At 53.7% G+C, this 24,649-nt stretch overlaps 1 protein-coding gene across 1 annotated transcript; it reads right to left on the reverse strand.

Annotated features, from left to right (window-relative positions):
* Positions 1 to 9,641: 9,641 nt before the first annotated feature.
* On the reverse strand, positions 9,642 to 24,000 carry TTC12 (tetratricopeptide repeat domain 12; the record flags this gene model as incomplete). Its single annotated transcript, XM_084221478.1, has 21 exons — positions 9,642 to 9,717; positions 10,492 to 10,717; positions 11,418 to 11,517; positions 12,241 to 12,342; positions 12,685 to 12,753; positions 13,795 to 13,893; positions 14,401 to 14,550; positions 14,868 to 14,931; positions 15,107 to 15,199; positions 16,485 to 16,650; positions 17,218 to 17,306; positions 18,148 to 18,214; positions 18,683 to 18,871; positions 19,894 to 19,954; positions 20,273 to 20,344; positions 20,663 to 20,722; positions 21,845 to 21,966; positions 22,304 to 22,381; positions 22,857 to 22,887; positions 23,138 to 23,298; positions 23,937 to 24,000. The coding sequence occupies 21 exons, from the start codon at positions 23,998 to 24,000 to the stop codon at positions 9,642 to 9,644; spliced, it is 2,139 nt and encodes a 712-aa protein (XP_084077604.1).
* Between the last annotated feature and the right edge of the window lie 649 nt (positions 24,001 to 24,649).

Genomic DNA, 24,649 nt, shown 5'->3' on the forward strand with positions numbered 1-24,649 from the left:
GAGACCAGCTGGAGCAGGTTTCCGTGGCTGGTCCTGTCACTGGGCTGGGCAAGGGGCTCCACACTTTCCAAGCAGTCCTGGGAAAGAGATGGAAAATGCCTGGGAGTGTCCTGAACAGAACCTCCTGCCCCAGGCCCTCTGCAGTATTTTCCACCTCTGCTGTCATTCCAAAAGGTGAATTTCCAATCCTTGGACCAGCCCATGTGTAAATCTCAATTCCCTGATTTCCTTTTCTTAGGGATTACCAGCTATTGCCACCCTTCCACACCTTTAACTCCTCTCCCAGACTTTAACCAGGGATTGGCATGGGGAGACCTTGGTGTGGAGGCTCTGGAAGCACCAAATCCCTCCTGATTTCCTGATTTGTGGGTCCCTGCTGCTCCTGTGGGAGCAGATCCCCCCTCAGTACCTGCTCACATCCTGGCTGGCCTGGCAGGCAGACCCTCAGCTCACAGTGCAGGTAGGCCACGGAGTGGTTCAGCATCTGGAACAGCTGGATGGAGAAGCTGGTGGCCCTGGAGCTGCCACCCTCCAGCAGCTGGATGTGTCTGCACTCCAAGGGCAGCCTGGCAGGGGCAAACAGCAACCAGCTCCAGATCCCAGCACAACCTGCACAGCCCAGCCCTGCAGCCCTGTCTGAGGGCAGGAAAAGCCAGCAACACCATCATTGCCTGCTGGGGCTGCCCTGCTCAGAGCCCAGAGCAGCAGAGCTCTTTGGGAGGTTGGTTTTGCTGCAGTGTGCCCATCACCCCCGGAGCTGGGGTGATTTCACCCCCTGTGGGTTTACAAACCCGGGCAATGACCCTCCCGTGCCCCCGGGGGGCTGAAATGGGCTGTGGGGTTCCAAAGGGCTGGACCCCTGCCCTGCCCGGGGTGTGCCTCCCAGCAGGAAGGGGATGCACCCCTGTGACAGCCCCCGGCGGGAGCAGACGGGTAATTCCATAAATCCTAAACCAAGGGAGGCGTTCCCCGTTCCCACCTGCGGAAGAGGCAGCACTGAGCCCCCGCAGCGCCGGGGCTGGCCGAGGGGGTCACGCAGCACGAGTGGAGCTGCAGCAGGGCCCGGCTGCTGTCGCTCTGCAGGGCCACCAGGGCCACGAAGGTGTCCTGGGGCTGCTCCGGGCGCGGCTCCCCGGGGGCTGCGGGCCCCGCGGGGCTCAGGCTCAGCCGCACCGAGTGGTTCCCGGCGCCGCAGGAGTCGCTCACGATGGCGAGCCTGGGGGCAAAGGGGAAAGAGGGAATACGATGAAAAGCAGCCGGGCTGCAGCAGCAGCAGGCAAAGGGAGCCAGCCCGGGGTACTTGCCCGTCCAGCGCGGTGACATCCGAGCGCAGCCCCCTGCTCTGGTGCCAGCCGCTCCGCAGCGCTCCGGGCTCCGGTGTCGCCGCTGTCCCCAAGGCTTCAGCCGCTCCGTGTGTCACCTCTCTGGTCCTGCCCTCCTCCTCCTCCGCCTGCTCCGTGCCCGGCAGCAGCCCCCAGTCCGTGCCCGCAGCCCCCAGCCCGGGCTGCCCCGGCGCGGTCCGAGCGCCGCTCCCGGCCCGGGGGCTCTGCGGGCCCGGGGACACCGGGACGGGCTCCGGGTCCGGCTCCGGGTCCCTGCCAGGGCCCTCGGTAACGAGCCTGCCAGCAGGGACAGGCGCTGCTGCGGGTGGCACTGCCCGGGCGGCAGTGCCAGGGCTGGAGTGACCGGTGACAGGTTCCATGGCACCCTCCTCCAGAGCGGGGGACACCTCTGCCAGAGGGGGGGACACCTTGTCCAGGGGGTGGGATGCGTTCTCCAGAGGGTGGGACACCTTCTGCACGAGGTGGGGCACTTCCAGAGCGTGGGACATCGCCTCCAGAGGCTGGGACATCTCCTCCAGAGGGTGGGATACGTTCTCCTGAGGATGGGATACCTTCTCCTCCAGAGGGTGGAACATCTCCAGAGAGTGGGATACATTCTCCAGGGGGTGGGATACATTCTCCTGAGGATGGAATACCTCTTCCAGAGGGTGGGACATGTTCTCCAGAGGGTGGGACACCTCCAGAGGATGGAACGTCTCCTCCAGAGGGTGGAACACCTTCTCCAGAGGCTGGGATTCATTCTCCTGAGGGTGGAACATCTCCTCCAGAGGCTGGGATTCATTCTCCTGAGGCTGGGACACCTTCTCCAGAGGATGGGATACATTCTTCGGAGGGTGGAACATCTCCAGAGGGTGGGACACCTTGTCCAGAGGGTGGGATATGCTCTCCAGAGGGTGGAATATATGCTCCAGAGGGTGGGACAGCTCCAGAGGGTGGGATATGTTCTCCAGAGGGCGGGACACCTTGTCAAGAGGGTGGGATATGTCCTCCAGAGGGTGGGATATATTCTCCAGAGGGTGGGATATGTTCTCCAGAGGGTGGGACACCTTCTCCAGAGGGTGGGATATGTCCTCCAGATGGTGGGATATGTCCTCCAGAGGGTGGGATATGTTCTCCAGAGGATGGGACACCTTGTCCAGAGGATGGGATATTTTCTCTTGAGGTTGGGATATATGCTCCAGAGGGTGGGACAGCTCTATAGGGTGGGATATGCTCTCCAGAGGGTGGGATATGTTCTCCAGAGGGTGGGACACCTTCTCCAGAGGGTGGGACACCTTCTCCAGCAGGAGCCTGGGTGATGCTGGCTGTGCAGCTGGCAGGGGTGCCTGGGTGGGCAGCTGCCTGGTGGGGGCTGCATCTCCTCCTGCTGCCCCCTCAGGGCTCCCCAGCCCTGCAGGGAGCTGCCCTGAGGGCTCCAGCACCACCCTGGGCTCGGGCTGCCCAGCTGGGGCTGGCAGCAGGAGCAGCTCTGTCCCTTTGAGCGGGGACAGTGCCACCTGGGCCGCGGGGACAGCGGTGCCCGCCGCTGCAGCCTGCGTGGCTCCGGGGTGTCCCCCCAGGGCAGGGCCAGGGCCCGGCTGGGCTGCAGTTAAGCCCAGCTGGTGTCCCGGGGCTGCCGGGGGTGGCTGAGCTGTCCTGGGGCTGGGCACGGCCGGTGGGGCCCCGCTGGTGCCCAGGGAGCCCGCAGCTCCTGCCGCTGCTGCCCCGCGGCCGGCGGAGCTCTGCCCCGAGCCGGGCTGGGAGGAGAGCTCGGCAGGGGCTGGGGCGGGGGCAGGAGGGCTGGCAGCCATCCCTGCAGGGCTCAGCACTGCCAGAGCCCCCCCAGAAAGGGCTGGTTTCAGCTGGGGCTCTGTGGGGAGCACAGCCTGCTCTGGTGCTGCTGCTGGGCTCTGGGGGGTGGCCAAGGGCCGAGGCACAGCAGGGCTCAGTTCCAGCTCCAAACCTGGGCTGGGACCAGGTGTCCCAGCAGTGGTGGGCACTGGAGCTGCTGTGGCAGGAGCAGGGGCTGCAGGCTGGGCTGGGCTGCCCACTGTGGGCTCACTGTGCCCCTGCCCAGCTGGGAGCGCCAGGTAGGCTGAGGACGTGCTGGGAGCTGCTGGAGATGGCAGCAGCTCGGTGCCTGGCAGGCTCTGAGGGCCGGGCTGCAGGGCTTTGGTGCTGGGGAGCGCCCTGGGAGGGGGCTTGGAAGGCAAACAGCCCGGGCAGGGGGCATGGGCTGGGCTGGGGGTGGGCACTGAGCCCCCCTGCCCTGCAGCCCCCGTGCTGCCCCCAGGCTGGGCAGGCTCTGGGGAGCCTCGGGGCCCCTTTGCTGCCAGGACAGGAGCTCCAGGTGAAGACTGTGGCCTTTCAGTGGTGAAATACCCTTTGGGAGAGGACTGGAGGCTCTGAGTGGACACCAGCTCTGGTGGCACAGGGGAGGTGCCAGGCTCTGCTGCCAGGGAAAGCAAAGCGGTGCCCGTGGCCTGCTGTGGATGGGGAGCAGGAATCTGCATCTCCTCGGGCAGCCTGGGCAGGGTCTGCAGCGTGGGGCTCGTCCTTGGCTCCAGCACATGGCCTGGGGCTGAGGGGACAGCTGGGGACAGGTCCCCGAGGGCTGCAGGAGCAGGGTCAGCTGGCACCGGCTCAGAATGGCCTTCTGCTCTGGCTGCTGGCTGCGGGGGCACAGCAGACACGGCAGCTCCGGGTCCCACAGAGTTCCCAGGGGGGTGGGAGGCGCTGCTTTTCCCTGGGGTGCCCTGGCTGCCCCCCGTTGTGCCCAGGCTGGTGGCCGGGCGGGCCGTGCTGGGGTCACCCTGAGCAGGGGGCAGCGCCTGTGCCCTGTCCCCAGGCAGCAGCACGAACACGGGCCGGACCAGCACCAGGCTGGAGGGGCTCAGCTGGGACTGTGCCAGCTCCAGCACCGAAGAGTTGGGGGCTGCCAGGACCTGCTGGATGGAAAGCAGCCCCCCCAGGCTGGAACTGGGGAATTCTGGGGGCAGGGGGGAGTCCTGCACGGGCTGCAGGCAGATCGTGCCCTCGGTGCTCTTCAGCACGAAGGACAAGAGTGGGGACGAGGGCAGCAGGGCCAGGGGGTCCCCTCGGGCCGTGCTGGGGCTCTCAGCAGCTGCATCAGGGGACGTCCTGAGCTGGTGCCCCAGAGCCTGTGCCAGGGCTGCTGGCACCTCCCCGGGCACCCCTGGGCCAGGCTGGGCTGGGGGGGAGCCGGGATGGCCTCCCTGGGCATGGGAGGAGAGCAGGGCAGGAGCTGCCAGCCCGGGGGGGACAGGGCTGGCAACTGCCTGGTGCCTGTGGCTGAGGGCTCCAGAGGGGCTGGGGACAGGGCTGGCTGCTGGGGACAGGGCTGGAGCTCTGGGGACAGCGCTGGCTGCTGGGGACAGGGCTGGAGCTTTGGGGACAGGGCTGGCTGCTGGGGTCAGGGCTGGAGAATCAGTCCTGGGGACAGGGCTGGCTGCTGGGGAGAGGGCTGGAGCTCTGGGGACAGGGCTGGCTGCTGGGGACAGTTGAGGAGGATCAGTTTTGGGGATGGGCCTGGCTGCTGGGGACACTTGAAGAGAATCAATTTTGGGGACAGGGCTGGCTGGTGGGGAGAGCTGAGGAGATTCAGTTTTGGGCATGGGGATGGCTGCTGGGGTCAGGGCTGGAGAATCAATTTTGGGGACAGGGCTGGCTGCTGGGGTCAGGGCTGGAGAACCAGGTTTGCTCCTTCTCCCTGTGCTCACCTGCAGCATCCCAGCCAAGGCTCCCTGGAGCACAGGAGGGGCAGAAGCTCCTTGGAGCTGGGAGCCAGAGCCAGGAGGGGAGGATGAGGTGCTCGGGGGGTGGAGGCCCATGGGCTGCATCCCAGCACCAGCGGCAGCAGAGGCAGCAGGAGGCTGGAGCCCTGCTGGGACAGAATCCCAGGGCTGGAGGTCACCATTCCCAAAGGTGGGCATTCCTGGAGAGAGGGCAGGCGTTGCTTCTTTGGGCTCTTTGGTAGTTGGGGAAGGTTTGGAAGTGGAAATCCACAGCTGGCTTAGTGAGGATGAGCTGGGAGGAGGCTGAGGGCTCTCAGGGGAGGAAGCTTTTCCGGGGCTCTCTGTCACTGCCCCAGGAGCAGCATCTCCCTGGAGAGCCATGTCCTGGGAGCTCCTGGTGCTCTCTGGGGGAAGGTGCTTGGTGCAGCTGAGAGGCAAAGAGAGGGGCTGCTGTCCATCCCTGCTGCCGGCTTGGAACGGAGCTGGAAGGGATCCCTCAGGAGCTGGAGCTTCCGTCCAGAATGAAGAACTCATGGTGCCTGCAGGGAGGGTGTGAGGAGCAGGCAGCTGGGCTGGGCGTCCTGAGCCCTTTGTGACAGCTGAGCTTGAATTCCTGCCTTCGCTGCCCGTGGTTTCCTGCTGCAGAGGGGAGAACTGAGCAGGGCTGGCCTGGGTGGTTCTGGAATAGACTGAGCCCAGCTCCCCTGCGGCTGGCTGGGCTGGGCTGGCAGAAGTTGCAGCTCCAGCATCCGAGCTCCGAGTGCTCCTCAGGCGGGCAGGTGCCACCTCTGCTGTGGGGTGGGTGGCCGTGGGCCCTTTGCCCGTGGGCAGCATTCCCATGGGCAGCACTCCTCCCACGGGCTCTTTCCCTGTGCTCCCTTTCCCCGTTGGCCCTTTCCCCGTGGGCAGCTCTCCCGTGGGCAGCCAGCCCTCCCCTGCCCTTCCCAGGGAGATCCCAGCTCCTGGGGGAAAGGCAGACGCTGCCGTTTCCATCCTCACTGGATGAAAATCGAGCGCTGGGGTCAGGAGAGAAGTTTTAGGGCTCGGCCCCTGGCTGTGCTGGATGGCAGCAGGGGAAGAGAGAGCCGTGAGCTGGGCAGAGTCCTGGAGTGTGCCTGCACTGGGGAAGGGCTGGGGCAGCCCCGAGCTGGGGCTGGCAGGGCTGAGAGCAGCCCCAGGAGCAGCTCCAGGTACTCTCTGCAGGGCTGTGGGGGGCTGTGATCTGCTGCTGAGCTTCCCAGGAGATGAGAGTCCATCCTGGGCTCTGGGGGCTGCTGTGTGCAGCAGCTCAGCCCCTGCCGGGCTCCCAGGCAGCAGGGCCGTTCTGTTTGCAGCTCTCCCAGGGTGGGACACGGGCTCAGGGCTGGTTCCAGCGGTGGGAGCAGCTCCTGGGCTCTGGAAGGTTCCCTCAGCCCAGTCCCCCTCGGTGACGGGCTCGGGGCTGGGCTGGGCTGCTCCAGCAGGGCTCAGGGCCAGCGCCCCAGTGCCAGCATGGCCACTCCTGGAGGCACCTGGGGACACAGGACAGCCCTTGGGAATCAGCCCTGAACTGCCCCAGCAGCCCCTCAGCACAGCTGAGCTGAGCAGCACCGCCTGTGCCAGGGCACACAGGAGCTCTGGCACTGCCAGCCCAGCCCCAGTGCCAGCCCCAGCCCCAGCCCCAGTCCCAGTTCCAGCCCCAGTCCCAGTTCCATTGCCATTCCTGGTCCCATTCCCATTCCCAGCCCCATTCCCAATCCTATTCCAATTCCCAGTCCCATTCCCAGCCCCAATCCCATTCCCAGCCCCATTCCCAATCCCATTCCAATTCCCAGTTTTCCCATTTCCATTCCCATTTCCAGCCGTGTCCTGGTGAGGGGCCACTCACACCCCCCAGGTGAGAGCATTGCACCCAAACCCTGGGCTGCACAAATGGGGAGAGGCTGCTCCTGCATCCCAGAGCTGCATCCCAGAGCTGCCCCTGCATCCCAGAGCTGCATCCCAGAGCTGCTCCTGCATCCCAGAGCTGCATCCCAGAGCTGCTCCTGCATCCCAGAGCTGCATCCCAGAGCTGCCCCTGCATCCCAGAGCTGCATCCCAGAGCTGCTCCTGCATCCCAGAGCTGCATCCCAGAGCTGCTCCTGCATCCCAGAGCTGCTCCTGCATCCCAGAGCTGCTCCTGCATCCAAGGGCTGCTCCTGCACCCCAGAGCTGCATCCCAGAGCTGCTCCTGCATCCCAGAGCTGCTCCTGCATTCCAGAGCTGCTCCTGCACCCCAGAGCTGCATCCCAGAGCTGCTCCTGCATCCCAGAGCTGCATCCCAGAGCTGCATCCCAGAGCTGCCCCTGCATCCCAGAGCTGCCCCACACCTGTGGCTGGTGGCACAGCAGCCAGAGCAGAGCCAGGGTGACAGAAAAGCAGCGAGAGCAGAGGCAGAAAAGCAGCAGTTCTGCAGAGCAGAACAAAGCCCAGCACTCACCAGACAGTTCCAGCAGGGCAGCTGCCAGCAGGACAAAGAGGGGGAATTTTTCCTGCATCTCCTGAGCCATCCCAGTGCAGAATGTCCCAGCTGGCAGCAGCTCCCTGGGCTCCCTGCTGCCTCCCAGCAATGGGCAGGTGCTGCTCTGCAGGGCAGCAGAGGGTTGGGTTACTTTATAAGAGCTTAGGCCAGACACCAACCAATAACCTGGTCCAGCAAAAAAAACCCTGCACCAATTGGAATCAATCTGTTTTTAACAAAAGAACAGAGCTGGGCAGGTGGACTTTGCACCCAAAAGGTGGAAAATGCTCCTGTGAACACCAGAGCAGCCCTGGGGAAGGGTTGGGACCATCCCTGGAGGGCTGGGGAGGATGTGGAGGGGCTTGGGGGCACCCAGGGGAGGGGAACAGAGCTGGAGTGCCCCTGCCAGGCTCAGGGCTCTGGGGGAGCCCACTTTGGAGAAAAGCAGGCTCAGGGGAGAGCTCCTGGCTCCCTGCAGCTCCCCAGGAGCACAGGGAGATGTGGAGGATGTGGAAGGGAGGGGCTGAGTTCAAGCTGGCTCCTAGGAGGCATTTTTTAGCCAAAAAGGGGTAAAACTGCAAGGGCTCCCTGGAGAGGGGGTTTTGTACAATGCCCTGAACACACTTTGACTTCTGCTCAGCCCTGGAGTGTCAGGCAGCAGCACTGGGTGATGGTGTAGGTCCTTTTAAAGTGAACTATTCTATAATTCCGGGTTTTTTGCCAGTTTGTGGCATTAAAAACATCCACAGGGATCAGCCTGGATCCCAGGGAGGAACAGAAACCACAGTGAAACCAGCACAGAACTCAAACCTTCTCGGGCACAACCACAGCTACACCCTTTTTTTAGCCACAAAGCCCCCAAATAACTGCAAACATTCCCTGCAGGCAGCAAGCAGCACCCAGCAGGAATCTCTCAGTGCCAGGCTCACAAAGCTGCAGCCAGGCTGAGAGAGGATCCTGACACTGCCCTGCCTGTGTGAGGGCACTGAACACCTGAGCAGAGGCAGATAAGGGCCCTAATGACAGCTGGGAACAACAATATTCCCCAGTATTCAACAATATTCTCCATTATTCAAGAACATTCCCCATTAGTCAACAATTTTTTCCATTATTGAACAATATTCCCCATTATTCAACAATATTCTCCATTATTCAACAATATTCCCCATTATTCAAGAACATTCCCCATTATTCAAGAACATTCCCCATTAGTCAACAATTTTTTCCATTATTGAACAATATTCCCCATTATTCAACAATATTCTCCATTATTTAACAATATTCTCATTGGCTTTTCACAAATATTCAAATGAATATTATATGTGTTGTGTTAGAGAGTGACTGAATGGAATTGATGCACCATGTGTGAGGTGTGTGAATATGCAACAGGCTGCTGCTTTTAAGGGTTCATCCTCTGTTAACCTGGGGCCTTTTTGGGGTTTATTTTCCCCAAAAAAGGGGAGCTGGACTGTCCAGAACTCTTTGTTTTTATTGTCTCATATAATCCTAATCCTGACTGTCCAAATTATTATTACTCTAATTTTATTTCTATTTTTATAACCATTTTATTGCTATTAAACTTTTAAAATTTTAAAAACAAGTGACTGGCGTTTCTCACCAGGGGAAGCTGATCCAGCTGCTCTCTCTCTCTGGAAAAAGCTGCTGGACAATTTGAGGGGACAAAGGTTCCCCCCAGAACTGACAGCCCCAGGTGCCAAGGAGGGACCTGAAGAGCCATTTTCATCTCAAACTGGGCTGGCCTGTGTTTATTCTTCACAGAAATGAAATAAACTCTTCTGTTTCCTGTGTTCAAAACCAACAACAAAAAAAGCTGTGCTGTATTTATGGCCATTTATTAAATTTATGTCAATTATTAAAGCAAAGGCAGCCTAATGCAAGGGGGTGTTTTGGTAGCTGAGATAATAAATTAACTCCCTCCTCCTGATTCTGTTTCACTGGCTTCAGTGGGGGACCAAAACCACTCCAAAAAGCCACTGAAAAGTTGATGTGCTTTGAATTAATTTTATTAAAGCAAAGAAAACCCGGGGGCAGTGAGGTGAAGGGCACTGGGGGGTTCTGAGGAGTTCAGCTGCTGTTCACATATTTCATGGAGGAGTTGAGGATGGCCAGGCCATTGAGCTTCCTCAGCTGATGCAGGTGCCTGCAGAGACAACAGGGGGACACCTGGTGACTAAAAATCAAAGTTCTGAGCTCTCACTGCTCTGCCCAAGCTTTCAGGGGCGTTTAATGCTACAAATAGTTCAATACATTCAATAGAAAATATTCGATACTTTATATTTTATATATTTTATATATTTGTATAAAATATAACTTCTTCAATATAAAACAGAGTTTCTAAATAATAATAATAATAATAATAATAATAATAATAATAATAATAATAATAATAATAATAATAATAATAATACAGAGTTAATGTAGATACTCTTAATAGAGTTTTTAGATTATTATTGCCCTCAGAAAGGCACATAAATGACATTCTTCTAATAGGTTAATTTCAGATTAACAAAACTAAGAAAATAAAGAGTTTCCCTTCTATCTCTGCTGTTTCAGACAAATCTCAGGGCTGATATTTCCTCTCCTGCTCATTTGGGATCTACAGACTCCTAGCAGATCATTTCTTCCAGCACAGGTCAGTAAAGCCCCTGGGAGATGTGGGGACAGAACTGGCACCCCAGGAGCCCTAAAGGGATTTGGGGACAGATCACAAGGGGGAGCTCTGGCTGGAGGAAGGAAATAAAATTCATGGAGTATTTATCTAAATTGACCTACCAGCTCTAGATTTGGCTTACCCTGGTTGCTTTCTCAGGGATAACAGAATAAGGAAATAAAAAATATCCCAGAAATAATAACAGAACAACAGAAAAGGGAAAGAACAGAGAAGGGAAATAAAAAAGGGAGTTCTGGGGCTCACCTGGGCTCAGCCACACAGAGCCTGCCCAGGGCAATGGCAGAGTTGTGCTGCACAGAGGTCCTGGCAGCATCACCCCCGGCGTGCCGGAGCAGCAGCTGCACCACGCTGGAGCCCAGCAGGGCCGAGGCAGCCCCGGGCAGCAGCAGGCACTGGCTGAGGCAGAAAGCTGCATTGCCCACTGTCAGCTCATCCCCCGACTGCAGCAGCCCCAGCAGCACCTGGAACCCTGGGGGGAGAGAAAATCGGTCAGACACAGCCAGGGCTGCTCCACTGGAGCCCTGGCAGGAGGAGAAACCTGTCAGACACTGCCAGGGCTGCTCCACTGGAACCCTGGCAGGAGGGGAAACCTGTCAGACACAGCCAGAGCTGCTCCACTGGAACCCTGGCAGGAGAGGAAACCTGTCAGACACTGCCAGGGCTGCTCCAGCAGCAGCACCTGGAGCCCTGGCAGGAGAGGAAACCTGTCAGACACTGCCAGAGCTGCTCCACTGGAACCCTGGCAGGAGAGGAAACCTGTCAGACACTGCCAGGGCTGCTCCAGCAGCAGCACCTGGAACCCTGGCAGGAGAGGAAACCTGTCAGACACTGCCAGAGCTGCTCCACTGGAACCCTGGCAGGAGAGGAAACCTGTCAGACACTGCCAGGGCTGCTCCAGCAGCAGCACCTGGAGCCCTGGCAGGAGGGGAAATGTGTCAGACACAGCCAGAGCTGCTCCAGCTGTTCCCTGCTGGCTGCACCGGTGACTCTGGTGCTGTTTCCCTGGAAAAGCTGGGGAGCAAGGGCATTTCCTGGCAGTGTCAGCAGCCAGGAGCTGCCTCAGCTCCTCTTGCCCAGACACCACAGACAGCCCCAAGCCCTGGAAATCAGGGGTTGCATCAATAGGATAATCAGGGGACATTTAGTAGGAAATCACAAGTGTCACTTACTTTTATCCCCCTTCAGCAGCTCTTCCTGAGCTCTCCTGCTGCTCTTGGTGCAGACTGAAAGGGTCTTTATGGCATAGCTGGAAGTGAGCTGGCCCCCAGCCTGAGGGGTTAAACACAGGGAGCAAAAACCACAGGGAGCAAAAACCACAGGGAGCGAAAAACACAGGGAGCAAAAAACACAGGGAGAAATCAGAGTGAGAAATCAGAGTGAGAAATCACAGGGAGAAATCATAGGGAGAAATCCCAGTGAGCAAACCCAGGGAGCAAAAACCACAGTGAACAAAAACCACAGTGAGAAATCCCACTGATCAAACCCAGCTCACCCTCTGTGCCCAGAAGAGCCTGGGCACACTCAGGGCGTTCCTCCCAGGGTGAACACGGGCTGAGAAGCACAGAAATCTCATTTAATTCCTGCCAGTAATGAACACACAACACTCCCTGGCTCTCTGCAGCCAATCCTTTTCAAATCAACTCCCCTTGACAAGAGCCCCGTGCCACAGATTTTTTTCTAGGCTAACTTGAGCTGCATAAACACCTGCTGGGCACAGTGGGTGAGCAGGAAAATTTGAAGAAAAAAAAATTAAAGACTAATTAGAATTGAGAATTAAAAAAAAAAGAAGGAGAAAGAATTAAAGGAAAAAAATTAAATGGAAAAAGAAAGAAAAAATTAAAGAAGAATTAGAATTAAGAATTTTAAAAAAATGTAAAATGAAGCCTGGGAGCACTGTTACAATGGAGCAGGATGCAGACACAGCCCCCAGGGAAAGGAGGACAAACCCAGGGGGAGGTGGATTTGCTCAGAAATAAAGGAAATTGGATTTACTCTCAAGATTTTGAGCATTTTCTTCACCACTCCTGCTGCCACCACCTCCTGCACTGCTGAGGGCGACGCTGGCAGGACCCGGCTCAGCACTCCAGTGGCTCTCTGAACCAGGGCAAAGGGAGAGAAGCAAAACCAAACTTTAATTGGCCCAGGCAGATTAATTGGTTTGTTTCTTGCATGGCAAGACTGGAGTAATTAAAGTGCTGGAAGGAGAAATTCACGGGAATTAAGGAAATCCCAGAATTGTAGGAGCTTCTCTTAAGCAGATTTCAAGGGAACCTTGAAAACCTCTCGCATCAAACTGTATAAAAATGAATATAAAAGGGGTTTATTATTTCTTTATTGTTATTGGGGGTGTTTCAGGCTTCAAAGCCTCCTGCACAGGGCAGAGGTTGGCTCTGAAGAGCTCAGGAGAGCCAAACCCAGCTTTTGTTGGTGACTTACTGTGACAATCCTTCCATCCTGATGGCTGAGCAGAGCCAGGCACCTGCCACTGATGGGCACAGCAAAGTCCTGGAAAACACAGGGGGAAAATGGGGGAAAATGGGGAGAAACAGGGGAAAAATGGGGAAAACACAGGGGAAACTCAGGGGGAAAATGGGGAAAACACAGGGGAGACTCAGGGGGGAAATGGGGAAAACACAGGGGAAACTCAGGGGGGAAATGGGGAAAACTTAGGGGAAACTCAGGGGGAAAATGGGGAAACTCGGGGGGAAAATGAGGAAAACTCAGGGGAAACTCAGGGGGGAAATGGGGAAACTCAGGGGAGACTCAGGGGGAAAATGGGGAAAACACAGGGGAAACTCAGGGGGGAAATGGGGAAAGCTTAGGGGAAACTCGGGGGAAATGGGGAAACTCGGGGGAAAAATGAGGGAAACTCAGAGGAAACTCAGGGGAAAAAATGGGGAAACTCAGGGGAGACTCAGGGGAGACTCAGGGGAAACAACACAAGGGAAAGTCAGGGGAAATAACACAGGGAATACTCAGGGAAAAATACACAGGGAAAACACAGGGGAAAGTCAGAGGAAAACTCAGGGGGAAATTCAAGGGGAAACTGAGGAAGGATCCAGGGGAAAGACAGGGAGAACAGAGGGGAAACAATACAGGGAATACTCAGGGAAAAGTCAGGGGAAACTGAGGGAATTGTCAGGGGAAGCTGAGCTGCAGCTGGGCTGGGAGGCTGGAGCAGAAGTTGCCAAGGGAATGCCCTGAGGTCGGGGGACAGCAGGAGCCAGCAGCTCTGCAGCAGCCTGGGGAATTGCTGATGGCATCCTGAGCTTTGGATAGCTGGGAATGAAACCAGGGCTCAGAACACGGCCCAGCTGGAGAGGGACTCCCAACAGAACATTTATACCACCGAGGAAAGATCATTTGTGCCCTTCACACTGGCTTTTCCTCATGGCTGTTTATACATTGGAGGTGGGGGCAGAAGAGAAAACCCTGCAGCTTTTTTCACTTTTCAGCCTGCTTAAATCCTCACCTACCCTTAACAACAACTGCCACACTGTACATTTTTTAATTTATTAATTTTTTTAATTCCCAGGTGTTGCTTACCTGGATGGTGCTGTTGGACTCGAGCAGCAGGTTCATCATCAGCCCCAGCAGGGCAAACACACAGGGCTGGCACCCGGGGCTGGCAGCAGGGCACCCAGCCTGGGACAGAGCAGGGACATCACTGCCAGGGCAGGGACATCACTCCCAGGACAGGGACATCACTGCCAGAGCAGGAAGAGCTCTGGGAGGGGCAGAGCTGAGGACCCCTGTGACACCAACCCACGGGCTGGGACCCAAAGCTGCCCCCCCAAAGTGGCAGGTGTGGGGTGTCACAAAGATCCCTGAGCCCTCGGCCAGGCTCTGGGGACTCACAGCACAGCCTCGCCTGCAAGGGGTGAGAGCACTGGAACCTTAAACTTTCTGTGCTGAAGGATTTCAAACTAGAATTTTAAACTTTCTGTGCTGAAGAATTTTAAACTAGAATTTTAAACTCTCTGTGCTGAAGAGCACAGACCCACAGGGAAATACTTTATTTGACCTGAGGCTGTGGAAAAGGCTCCCAGCAGGAAGGGGCCACTGAGAAGGGCCACAGCTGAGGGGGAGCAGCTCTGAGACCTCCCCCCAAACCCCAGACAGACAGACAGACAGGGCTGGGAATTCCCTTACCAGCAGCTCCAGGCAGGCCTGCCAGCACTCCCTGCTCTGAGCCAGCTGTGCCCTCAGCCCAACATCTGCACAGAGCCTGCCCAGCACGGCCAGGGCACGGGCCAGGGCTGCCCAGGGCACCTGCCTGGCACTCACCTGCCTGGCACACACCTGCCTGGCACACACCTGCAGACACAGCAAGGCAGAATCAACACAAACCAGCAGCAAACAGCACATCTGGGACATCTGGGGGTGTGTGCCACCTCTCTGGCACTCCAGGAGCTCTCTGGCAAACCCCAGCTGCCCAAAGTTTGCAGATTTCCCTTTATCTTCCAGGCAGAATCAGCCCCAAACATCACTTCTCTGTGTGTGCCCCCCTCTGGCAAGCCCCAGCTGCCCAAGGTGTCACAGTCGTATTTTGTGGAAAAATCCCTTTGCTCAGGATACACAAAAATAAACTGGAAATAAAAGAATCAGATCTTCCCTACCAGCAGCTGGGTGAATAAAGGCAAAACAGCCGTGGAAAAGGTGGCTCGACACTGGGCTTGGAACCTGTTGGGGGATAGAAAACCAAAGCTTTAGTCCAAAACCACGGCTAAAAGCAAGACAAGAGCAATGGCAACCTCAGTGAGCTGAGAGCAGAGGGGGCTGACAGGACAGCCTGGCCCTGGCTCATGTCACACAGCTCAGAGCACAGAGAAATGAATGAGGAGTTGGAATAAATTACCTTTCCTCCCCGCTTAAGTCAGACAGGATGTTCATGGCACTATCAGCCCTTGCATCAGTGCACTTGACAAATGCCATCAAAATCTGCAGCCATCTGGTGTTAAAGTGATATTAAAAAAACAACCAAAAATTGGTGTCAGCCTTGGTTTAATCATGAAAGATCAAAATTCTAATTTTTAGGCTGTTGGTATTTGAAGCCACAGTCAAATCTGCCTTTTTTAGCACCCTCTGAGATGTGGCTCATTCCTTTCAGCTTTCCTCCCCAGGAAAATGAGCAGTGAGCACCCACTGTAGCTCCAGAGCAGTAAATGGACATTTCTCAGGGGGAGGAGGCAGCAGGATAGGGACAAAGGCAATGCAATCCCCACTCAGTGAGCCATGGCAACACTAAATAACCCCAAATCCCAGTGTTTAGATCAGGAGAGACTCTCAGCTGCAATCCAGGAGATTTTAGAGGCACCAGGGCCAGCTCTGTCTGAGTGCCACATGGGTTTGGAGGAGGGGACTCCAAATGACAGGAATTCCTTTAAATCCTTTCTTTCAGACACCAAAACTTCCTGCAGCTCTACCCCACACACCCAGCTCCCACTTCTGCCAGGCCAGAGGCAGAAGCCTCAGTGTCACTGTGTCCCCTCAGGAATTCCCAGATGAACCAGGCTGGGAGAGACCTCAAAGATCAGGGAGTCCAAGGCAGCCCCAACAGAACCTCAGCAAACCCAGAGCCACATCCAGGCTGTGTCAAACACACCCAGGGATGGGATTCCAGCACCTCCCCGGGCCCTGGGAATGCCCAAAATTCACAGAATTCACAGAATGACCAGGTTGGAAGAGACCTCAAAGACCATCAAATCCAATCCAGCCCCAAAGCTTCACCAAACCCTGGCAGCCAGTGCCACATCCAGGGATGTCAAACACACCCAGGGATGGGGACTCCATGGTTTATAAACTGAGGGGATTCTCAGATTCCAGCCCAGGTTGCTTCTGCTGGGTGAAAATCCCTGGGAATGCCCAAAATTCCCAGAATTCACAGAATCACAGAATTCCCAGGTTGGAAGAGACCTCCAAGACCATCGAGTCCAACCCATCCCCAACACCCCAACCAAACCCTGGCAGCCAGTGCCACATCCAGGCTGTGTCAAACACACCCAGGGATGGGGACTCCAGCACCTCCCTGGGCAGAACATTCCAGAACTTTATCACCTTTTTGTAAAAGCTTTTCCCTGCTGTCCAACCTGTATTTCCCTTGGCACAGCTCAGGCTGTGCCCTCTGTTCCAGCTGGCCAGAGGCACCTCTCAGGAGCTGTGCAGTGCTGAGGGCACCCTGAGCCCCCTTCCCCTGGCAGCTCTGACCCTGCCAGGACCTTTTCCTGTGCTCTCACCTGCTCAGGTCCTGCCTGCCCAGCAGCCTCCGGCCCCCCTCGTGCTCAGAGTAGAGGGAGATCAGTGCCAGGGTCTCCCTCTGGATCTGGGCTGTGCCACACGAGAGCAGCTCTGGCAGCTGGGCACCCACCCTGGGCTGGGCCAGCAGCACACGCTGGTTTTCCTCTGGAAGGACAGAAAGTCTCTGTAATGTCCCTCTCTGGCTGCCTCGTTTCATTTCTTTTATTTTTTCCAGCATGAATATTTGATTTAAACAGCTGAACCCCACAAGTCAACACAATATTCTGCATTTCCACTTCGCCACCCAGCCCAGCCCATTTCTCACCCACCTGGGTATTCCCTAAAAACAGAGGCAGGTACCTGCCCAAGCACTGTGGATTGATAATTCTAAATAAATTCAGCCTTCTCTTCTGTAAAACTCTGCTTTTTGCAGGTGTAGCTGCTTAAACCAGAGAAAATTGTGCAAGTGGTATTATCTTAGGAGCAGCAAAAATCACAGGGAATTTACTTCCCACCCCCTGGGTGGATTGGAAATGCTCACAGAGTGCAAATCCCATCCTGCCAAGCGATGGCTGCGCCCAGCACCTCCCCTGACCTGCAAAATCTGGGCTCCAACCACACCTGGATGGATGCAGGGAGAGGGGTGGCCATGCCCAGCGCCAGCCCCAGCCCAGAAATGCCAAATTAACCCCGCATTAATTAACAGGGATGAGGGGGATTCCAAGGCTTTACCATTGCCAGCACAGGCAGCTTGCCACAGGAGGAGCAGGGCAGCGCAGAGCTCCACCTCAGCAGGGCTTCTGCTCTCTGCACAGAAGGCCCTGGGGGAGAAAAGTCACCTTGAGAACAGAGCAGAGGGCGGCTCAGCCCACGGGAAACACCCTGGGAATGGGAATTTGGGTGTGCTTCAGTCTGTCTGCAGCCACCACCCAAAATATGGATGAACTAAAAAACCCCAAATATGGATTAACTAAAAAGCCTAAAATAGGGAGCCTAAAAAGTCCCAGGAACACCCAAACATTCCTGGGTGCCCAAGCCCAGCTCCGGGGGCTGCAGCCAGAGCCTTCAGATGTTCTTTCCTCCTCAGATTTTTCCTGCAGAGCTGCTCTCAGCACCAGGGGTAGGATAACCCAGGAATAGCAGACACAAACAGTGACCAGGGGTAGGATAACCCAGAAGGGCAGACACAAACAGTGACCAGGGTAGGATAACCCAGGAATAGCAGACACAAACAGTGACCAGGGGTAGGATAACCCAGAAGGACAGACACAAACAGTGACCAGGGGTAGGATAACCCAGGAAGGGCAGACACAAACAGTGACCAGGGGTAGGATAACCCAGAAGGGCAGACACAAACAGTGACCAGGGTAGGATAACCCAGAATAGCAGACACAAACAGTGACCAGGGGTAGGATAACCCAGGAATAGCAGACACAAACAGTGATCAGGGGTAGAATAACCCAAGAATAGCAGACACAAACAGTGACCAGGGATTCTCCCGGCTCTGAGGGAGCTCTGTTCGGGTCACAGGCAGTACAAGCGCCTCCATTCAGATGCTCCATCTGCGATCCATCCTCCTCCCGTCCATTTCAAGGGCGGGCTCTGTCTCCCGAAAGCAGGATTGCATTTCCCCGGCTGGGGTGCCCCGCGCGGAGGTCTCACCCTCTGACAGCCTCGGCGCTGAGGATACTGAAGCCTTTGTTTGTCCTGAAGATCGTCTGCCCGGTGCCTGCGGGCGCAGAGACAAACAGCTCAGCGGGCTCCTGCTCTTCCTGAGCAGCGCTAACAGAAAAGGTCACAAACATCCTCGGGAGTGGGGGCAATTCAGGAGGAATGAAGTACAAAAATTGCTCTGATTCATGCCTGGTGCTGTTGGTTTCAAGTGAAAGATTATTTAGGAAGGCTGAAACACAAAATTGGCTTTGTAACTCAGTGTAATTCTCTTTAACAGAGAATTACAAATATTTATAAACAAATATAACCCCAATCCCTAAGAACTCTCAGCAGGTCAGCTACAGCATCAGCCTGATTCTAAAAAATGCTGGAAACGCCCAGTGGCCACTCTGGAATAGCCAGCACTGCCAGTTTGGGGGTTTCAATCCAGGAACAGTTCCTGGGATCCTTTAAAAACTGCTCCCCGGGGCTACACCTCCCAAAGTTATCAATTAATAGAATTAACATTCTGCAGCACACTCACGAGTGTTGACAGCTCCTGCCAGCAGCCGGATGGCCCCAGTGTAGTAGGGGATGTCGTGGCCGGGGCTGCTGAGCCTCTGCAGCAGCTCCTGGATGGCCACAGCAGCCGCACTCCCGGCCTGGAGCTCCCGCTGGGCTCCCTGCTCCTCCCGCAGCCTCTGCTCCGCCAGCCTGGCCTCGGTCACACACTCTGGGGGTTTGAGGGTCCCCGGGGTGAGGGGACAGAGGAGAACCGACTTTAAGTGCTCAGAAGGCTGAATATAATATAATATAATATAATATAATATAATATAATATAATATAATATAATATAATATAATATAATATAATATAATATAATATAATATAATATAATATAATATAATATAATATAATATAATATAATATAATATAATATAATATAATATAATATAATATAATATAATATAATATAATATAATATAATATAATATAATATAATATAATATAATATAATATAATATAATATAATATAATATAATATAATATAATATAATATAATATAATATAATATAATATAATATAATATAATACTATATTGTTATATAGTATATGTTATATTTATTTATAAAATATATAATATTATATTATATAACATAACATAACATATTATTTCTATTAATTATATTACATTCTATTACATTACATTACATATTATTTACTATTATGTTATATAATATAAAATATATTATATATAATATATAATGTATAATATATATTTTATATAGAAATATATTATATATTCTATTCTATTCTATTATTAATTCTATTCTATTCTATTCTTAATCCTATTCTATTCTGTTCTGTTCTATTCTATTCTATTCTATTCTATTCTATTCTATTCTTAATCCTAGCCAATTCTATTCTAAGAAAATGCTCTACTAAAACTATACTAAAGAAAAAGAAAGGCGACATCAGAAAGCCAGAAAGGAATGAAAAATAAAACCCTGAGTCTGACACAGCTGGCTGGGATGTGCCATTGATTAAAAACTATTCTCATGCTGGGTAAAGAATTCTCCAAATCACCTCCCAGAGGAGCAGAACAGGGAGAAGCTGAAGCTTCCCAGCTCCCCAGGAGAAGAAATCCTGGCCAAGGGATTTTTCATAAAATATCATGGTGGCAGGAGGTCAGAGGGAAACCAAGTGTGGCAGGGAAATCCTGCAGAAAACAAGGATGAAAAGAACATTTCTCACCTTTGAAGAGGTTTTCCTTCTGGGGATCAATCTGCAGCATCTTCTCGTAGCACTGCCTGGACTGCAGGGGACAGAAAGGGCTCTCAGAGCCAGCTGGAAGTGGGAATCACTGACATCAATGATACCCCAAAGCTTTCTGGGGCTACAGGCCTTAATAAATGTGAAAAGTAAAATTTATGGAGGCACAGACGTCAAAACTCTCAAAGTCAGACATTCTCAGTCCCTGTCTCTGCCCGCTGCTGCAAACTCCGAGGGAATGTTCCAGTAAAACCCCGGAGCAAAACCCCAGAGCTCCAGCAGGAAACAGGAACCGAGGCAGGGCGTGAGAGCCTCCCCTGTCACCCCAGAGCAGAGCAAACCCCAGATCCAGCCAGCTCACCTCAGGGAAGTGCTGCAGGGCCAGGTGAGCCTTCCCCAGCAGGAAATAGGCTTTGAGGCACTTCTTGTTGCACTGAGGTAGACCAGAAATTAGTATGAGTTACGTCTTTAGAACATTTCAGCCTTTCAGGATTTTGTTCCCAGCGTTCTGGTTAATTATTAGAGCTGCCCAAAGCAAAGATTGGGGTATTTATACCATTTATTAGTGGTGGGTAAAGTTTTTATGCTGATTTATTGCCCCCAGGCACCAAAAAACACAGGCTTGAGGCGAGGGTGGAAAGCAGGGTTTCCAAAAGGTGATTATTTTCCTGTTCATTTGAGTCAAAAATATGGATTTCTGTAAATGATGCTGATTTGAGGGGTCTTTTGTACTTGGCAATTGTGGAATTACCTTTAATGCCCACTCACAGTCACTGATGGCTTTCTCATACTCATGGAGCTTCAGGTAGGCCTGAAATAAACAGGAAAAAAGTCCAGGCAGAAGAATGGGAATCCTTTAAACCACTTCTGCTCGCTGCTGCACAAACACTGGCTAATTAAAAAGAATAAAATCAGGCTGCTGATTGGCCTGGCCATTGATTTTGCAGGGTAATTTCCATTCTTAACTTGCCTGCCATCTCCCTGGATGTTCTAATTTAGAATCAATTGGATAGAATTCTATATACACAAACATACAGAGTGCACAAAGCAAACAGAGCCTGCAAAGCAAATATTTCACTCGCCAGTTATGGAAGTGATTCCTGGAAAAGCATTCTTTTTATTATTTATTATTATATTATTATTATTATTATTATATATATATATATATATATATATATATATATATATATATATATATATATATATATATATATATATATATATATATAAAAACCAAATGCATATATATATATAATAAATGCATATGTATAAAAAACCAAATCTCATATATACATATATACAAAAAACAAATGCATATTATTATATTATATATAGTATAAATAATATATTTTATTATTAGTAATAAAAAAAATCAATGTATTTGATTAAAACTGGGAATTGGAAGGATTTTCCCCCTCTTGCTCTGCAGGAGCAGGGGTTCACCACATGCAAGGGGTGGTGAATAAATTGTTATTTATTATTATTATATCATATATATATATATAACACAAATATATATTATTATATTATATACAGTATAAATAATTTTTTAATTAATAATAATAATAAATCAGAGTATTTGATTAAAATTGGGAATTGGAGGGATTTTCCCCCCTCTTGCTCTGCAGGAGCAGGGGTTCACCACATGCAAAGGGTGGTGAATAAATTGTTATTTATTATTATTATATCATATATATATATAAAACAAATATAAATTATTATATTATATACAGTATAAATAATTTTTTATTAATAATAATAATAAATCAGAGTATTTGATTAAAACTGGGATTTGGAAGGATTTTCCCCCTCTTGCTCTGCAGGAGCAGGGGTTCACCACCTGCAAGGGGTGTGACAGAGCAATGCTTTGGGGTTTCACCCTGGCACAGCCACACAAAACCCAGCCAGGAGCGGCTCCTGCCCTGCCACTGACCTGGGCCCTGTTTGTGTAGAGCTCCTGCTTGTCCCTCAGCTTCTCCAGCCCCTCCGAGTACCTCTGGATGGCCAGGGCAAAGTCTCCTGCCCTGAAGGCTTCGTTGCCCTGCTCCTTCAGGGCTGAGAGCAGCAGAATGCATGGAGAACAGCAATCGTGTCCATCAGGATTTAATTTATTTCATCCCCCAGCCCCAGGGTTCCAGCCCAGCCATTATTTCCATTATTTCATTATTTCCCTGCAGGCATTCCCCTCCCAGAGGGTGACAAGAGTTCCCTCCCCTCCCTCCATCCCAAACCAGCTCCACCACCCGAGGTCAGCAGGGAACCAGGAGCTCTGGGGAGCCCTGACCCTGTCCCGGGGCTGGGGAGCCTTGGTGGGCTCGGACAAGCCCAGCAGAGCCTCCCCAGCCCCGGCAGGGATTTCTGGAGCGATTTCTGGGCTGCTCTCAGCAGTCACCGTTTGCCAGCTGCTCGTTCCTCCTCCTGCGCTGGGCTCGCTCCTTGGCATCCTGCTCCAGAGCTGCCAGGAAGCCATCTGCCAGCCAGCAGGGTTGGTGGCATTTCAGGGGGAAAAAAAAGAGCAAACTTCATTAAATAGGGAAAAAACAATAATTCCCAGGGTACTTCTGAGTCATTTCTTAATAAAAGCAAATACTGAGGGGCCGTTTCAGCAATTAAAGTGGAAGTGGCTGACAAGCTGTCACAGACAAGGATGATGCCAGCCCTGAGGAGCTGCACACCTGCCCTGCTCCTCTCCAGGTTTGCTTTGAAATTCACAGTAAAAGGTGTAAAAAGATGAGGAGCCAGAAGAGAACAAGGCTCCCTCCTGTGAGAAACACAGCCGTGCTGGGGAGACCTTGAGCGTGGTCCTTGATCTGACTGAAGTTTGGTTACAGGCACCAGGAAAAGTAAGCTTGGACTTTGGCAGGGGTGGAATTAACTCTGGCATGAGCTCCATCCCTGCTAGAACTGGGTTTAGAGCTTGGTTTTAGAGAGGAGCACTGTCCTACCTGCATCTGCTGCCTGCACCCTCGGCGTGCCCTGGAAGAACAGAAACAGAGCTCAGCTGGTTTGGGAAAAGCCACAACAGCACAGGGACATTGGGTGGGCTGCACGAAGCCACAGCAGCACCAGGAATGTCCGTGGCACCCGCAATCCCCAGCCTGACATTTAAACAAAGGGTGGCAAGGATCTGATAAATTCGGCATGGCTGGGAAGTGCCCATCTGTGTCGTTAAGGAGACAAGACCTGGCCTGAGCCCAGCTTTAATTTCAGGGGGAAAAGCCCTTACAGAAGTGTTGATGAGTGTTCTGTTCACCGTGGTCCTGCTCTCCTCCTCCTCCTCCTCCTCCTCCCTGCTGGCCCCTTGCTCTCGGAGCCTTTTCTCTGTCTCAGCAATGGCTTTTTCCTGCACAGCCGAGTCCGGGGACTTCAGGCCTTGCAGCAAATTGGCTAAAAAATCACAGAAAAAACCCAAATAAAATACAGATACACACAGGACTTCCAACGTGGAAGCACCAGGAGTTCAGGTGGCACCTGCTTTGAAGACACTGCTGACCAGGATGGCTTTTACCGTAAAACCACAGAACCTCAGAGTGGTTTGGGGTAGAAAAGACCCTAAAACCCACCCAGTCCCATGGGCAGGGACCCCACCCATAGACCAGGATGCTCCAGCGTGGCTTTGGGCACTTTGAATAAACAAAAACTTTCCCAGGGTGAATTTCGTGTCACTTTCAGGAGCCCCCTGCAGTTTCTGCCAGCATTACCGAAATCCACAGAAGCAAGCGGCACTTCGAATAAACAAAAACTTTCCCAGGGTGGATTTCGTGTCACTTTCAGGACAGAAACCTGCAGGTTCTGCCGTCATTAATGAAATCCACAGCAGCAAGCGGCTCTCAGCATCCCAAATAAAGGCAAGAGCCTCTCCGAGCCTCCGGCAAACACGGAACAAACCGAAGCGGCGAGGGGCACGGCCGGGTTCGCCCCTTTCCCACCGATGTCCCGCCGCCCTCGGCCCCGCTCCTGCCCTGCCCTCGCTGTCCCCGCACTGTCCCCGCGCTGTCCCCGCGCTGTCCCCGCCGGCCACTCACTGACATCGTCCACGCGGCGCAGGAAGCGCTGGAAATCCGCCTCGGCGTCCTTGTCACGCAGCATGGCCGGGGGACACCGGGGGGACAACGGAGGACAGAGAGGGGACACAGACGGGACAGAGTGGGGACACCGAGGGGATACCGAGGGGACACCGAGAGGATACCGAGGTGACACCGAGGGGGCACAGACGGGACAGAGAGGGGACACCGAGGGACACCGAGGGACACCGAGGGGACAGCGGGAGCCGCCGGGGCCGGGCTCGAACCCGCGGCGCCGTTGCCTGGGAAACGCGCCCGACGCGGCACGGGCGGGTGGGCGTGGCGATGCAAATGAGGGGCGGGGTTATGCAAACAAGACATGCATCGTTATGTAAATTAAACGGGCGTGGTTATGAAAATGAGACTGTAATTTGGCGGGAAAGTGGCAGGTGCCCCGGCTCAGAATCCCGGGGTTATCCCGGCTGGAAAGGGGCTCCGGCGGCACCGAGCGCTCCCTGAGCCCCGTGCCCACCCTGTCCCCCGCCCAGAGCTGCGGGGGCCACGTCCGGGCCTTCCCGGACACCTCCAGGGATGGGCACCTCAACCCCCCGGGCAGCCCCTGCCCATGGTTCAACCTTCCCATGGAGGAATTCCTGCCGATGTCCCGATTTTTATGGCGGACTGGGATTATTTCCCTGTTGCGATCTCCCTGAAAGGCTTCCCGGATCTCTGCG

This window comes from Fringilla coelebs (assembly GCF_963513975.1).
Source record: "Fringilla coelebs genome assembly, chromosome: 25".
In the NCBI taxonomy this organism is placed as follows: domain Eukaryota; kingdom Metazoa; phylum Chordata; class Aves; order Passeriformes; family Fringillidae; genus Fringilla; species Fringilla coelebs.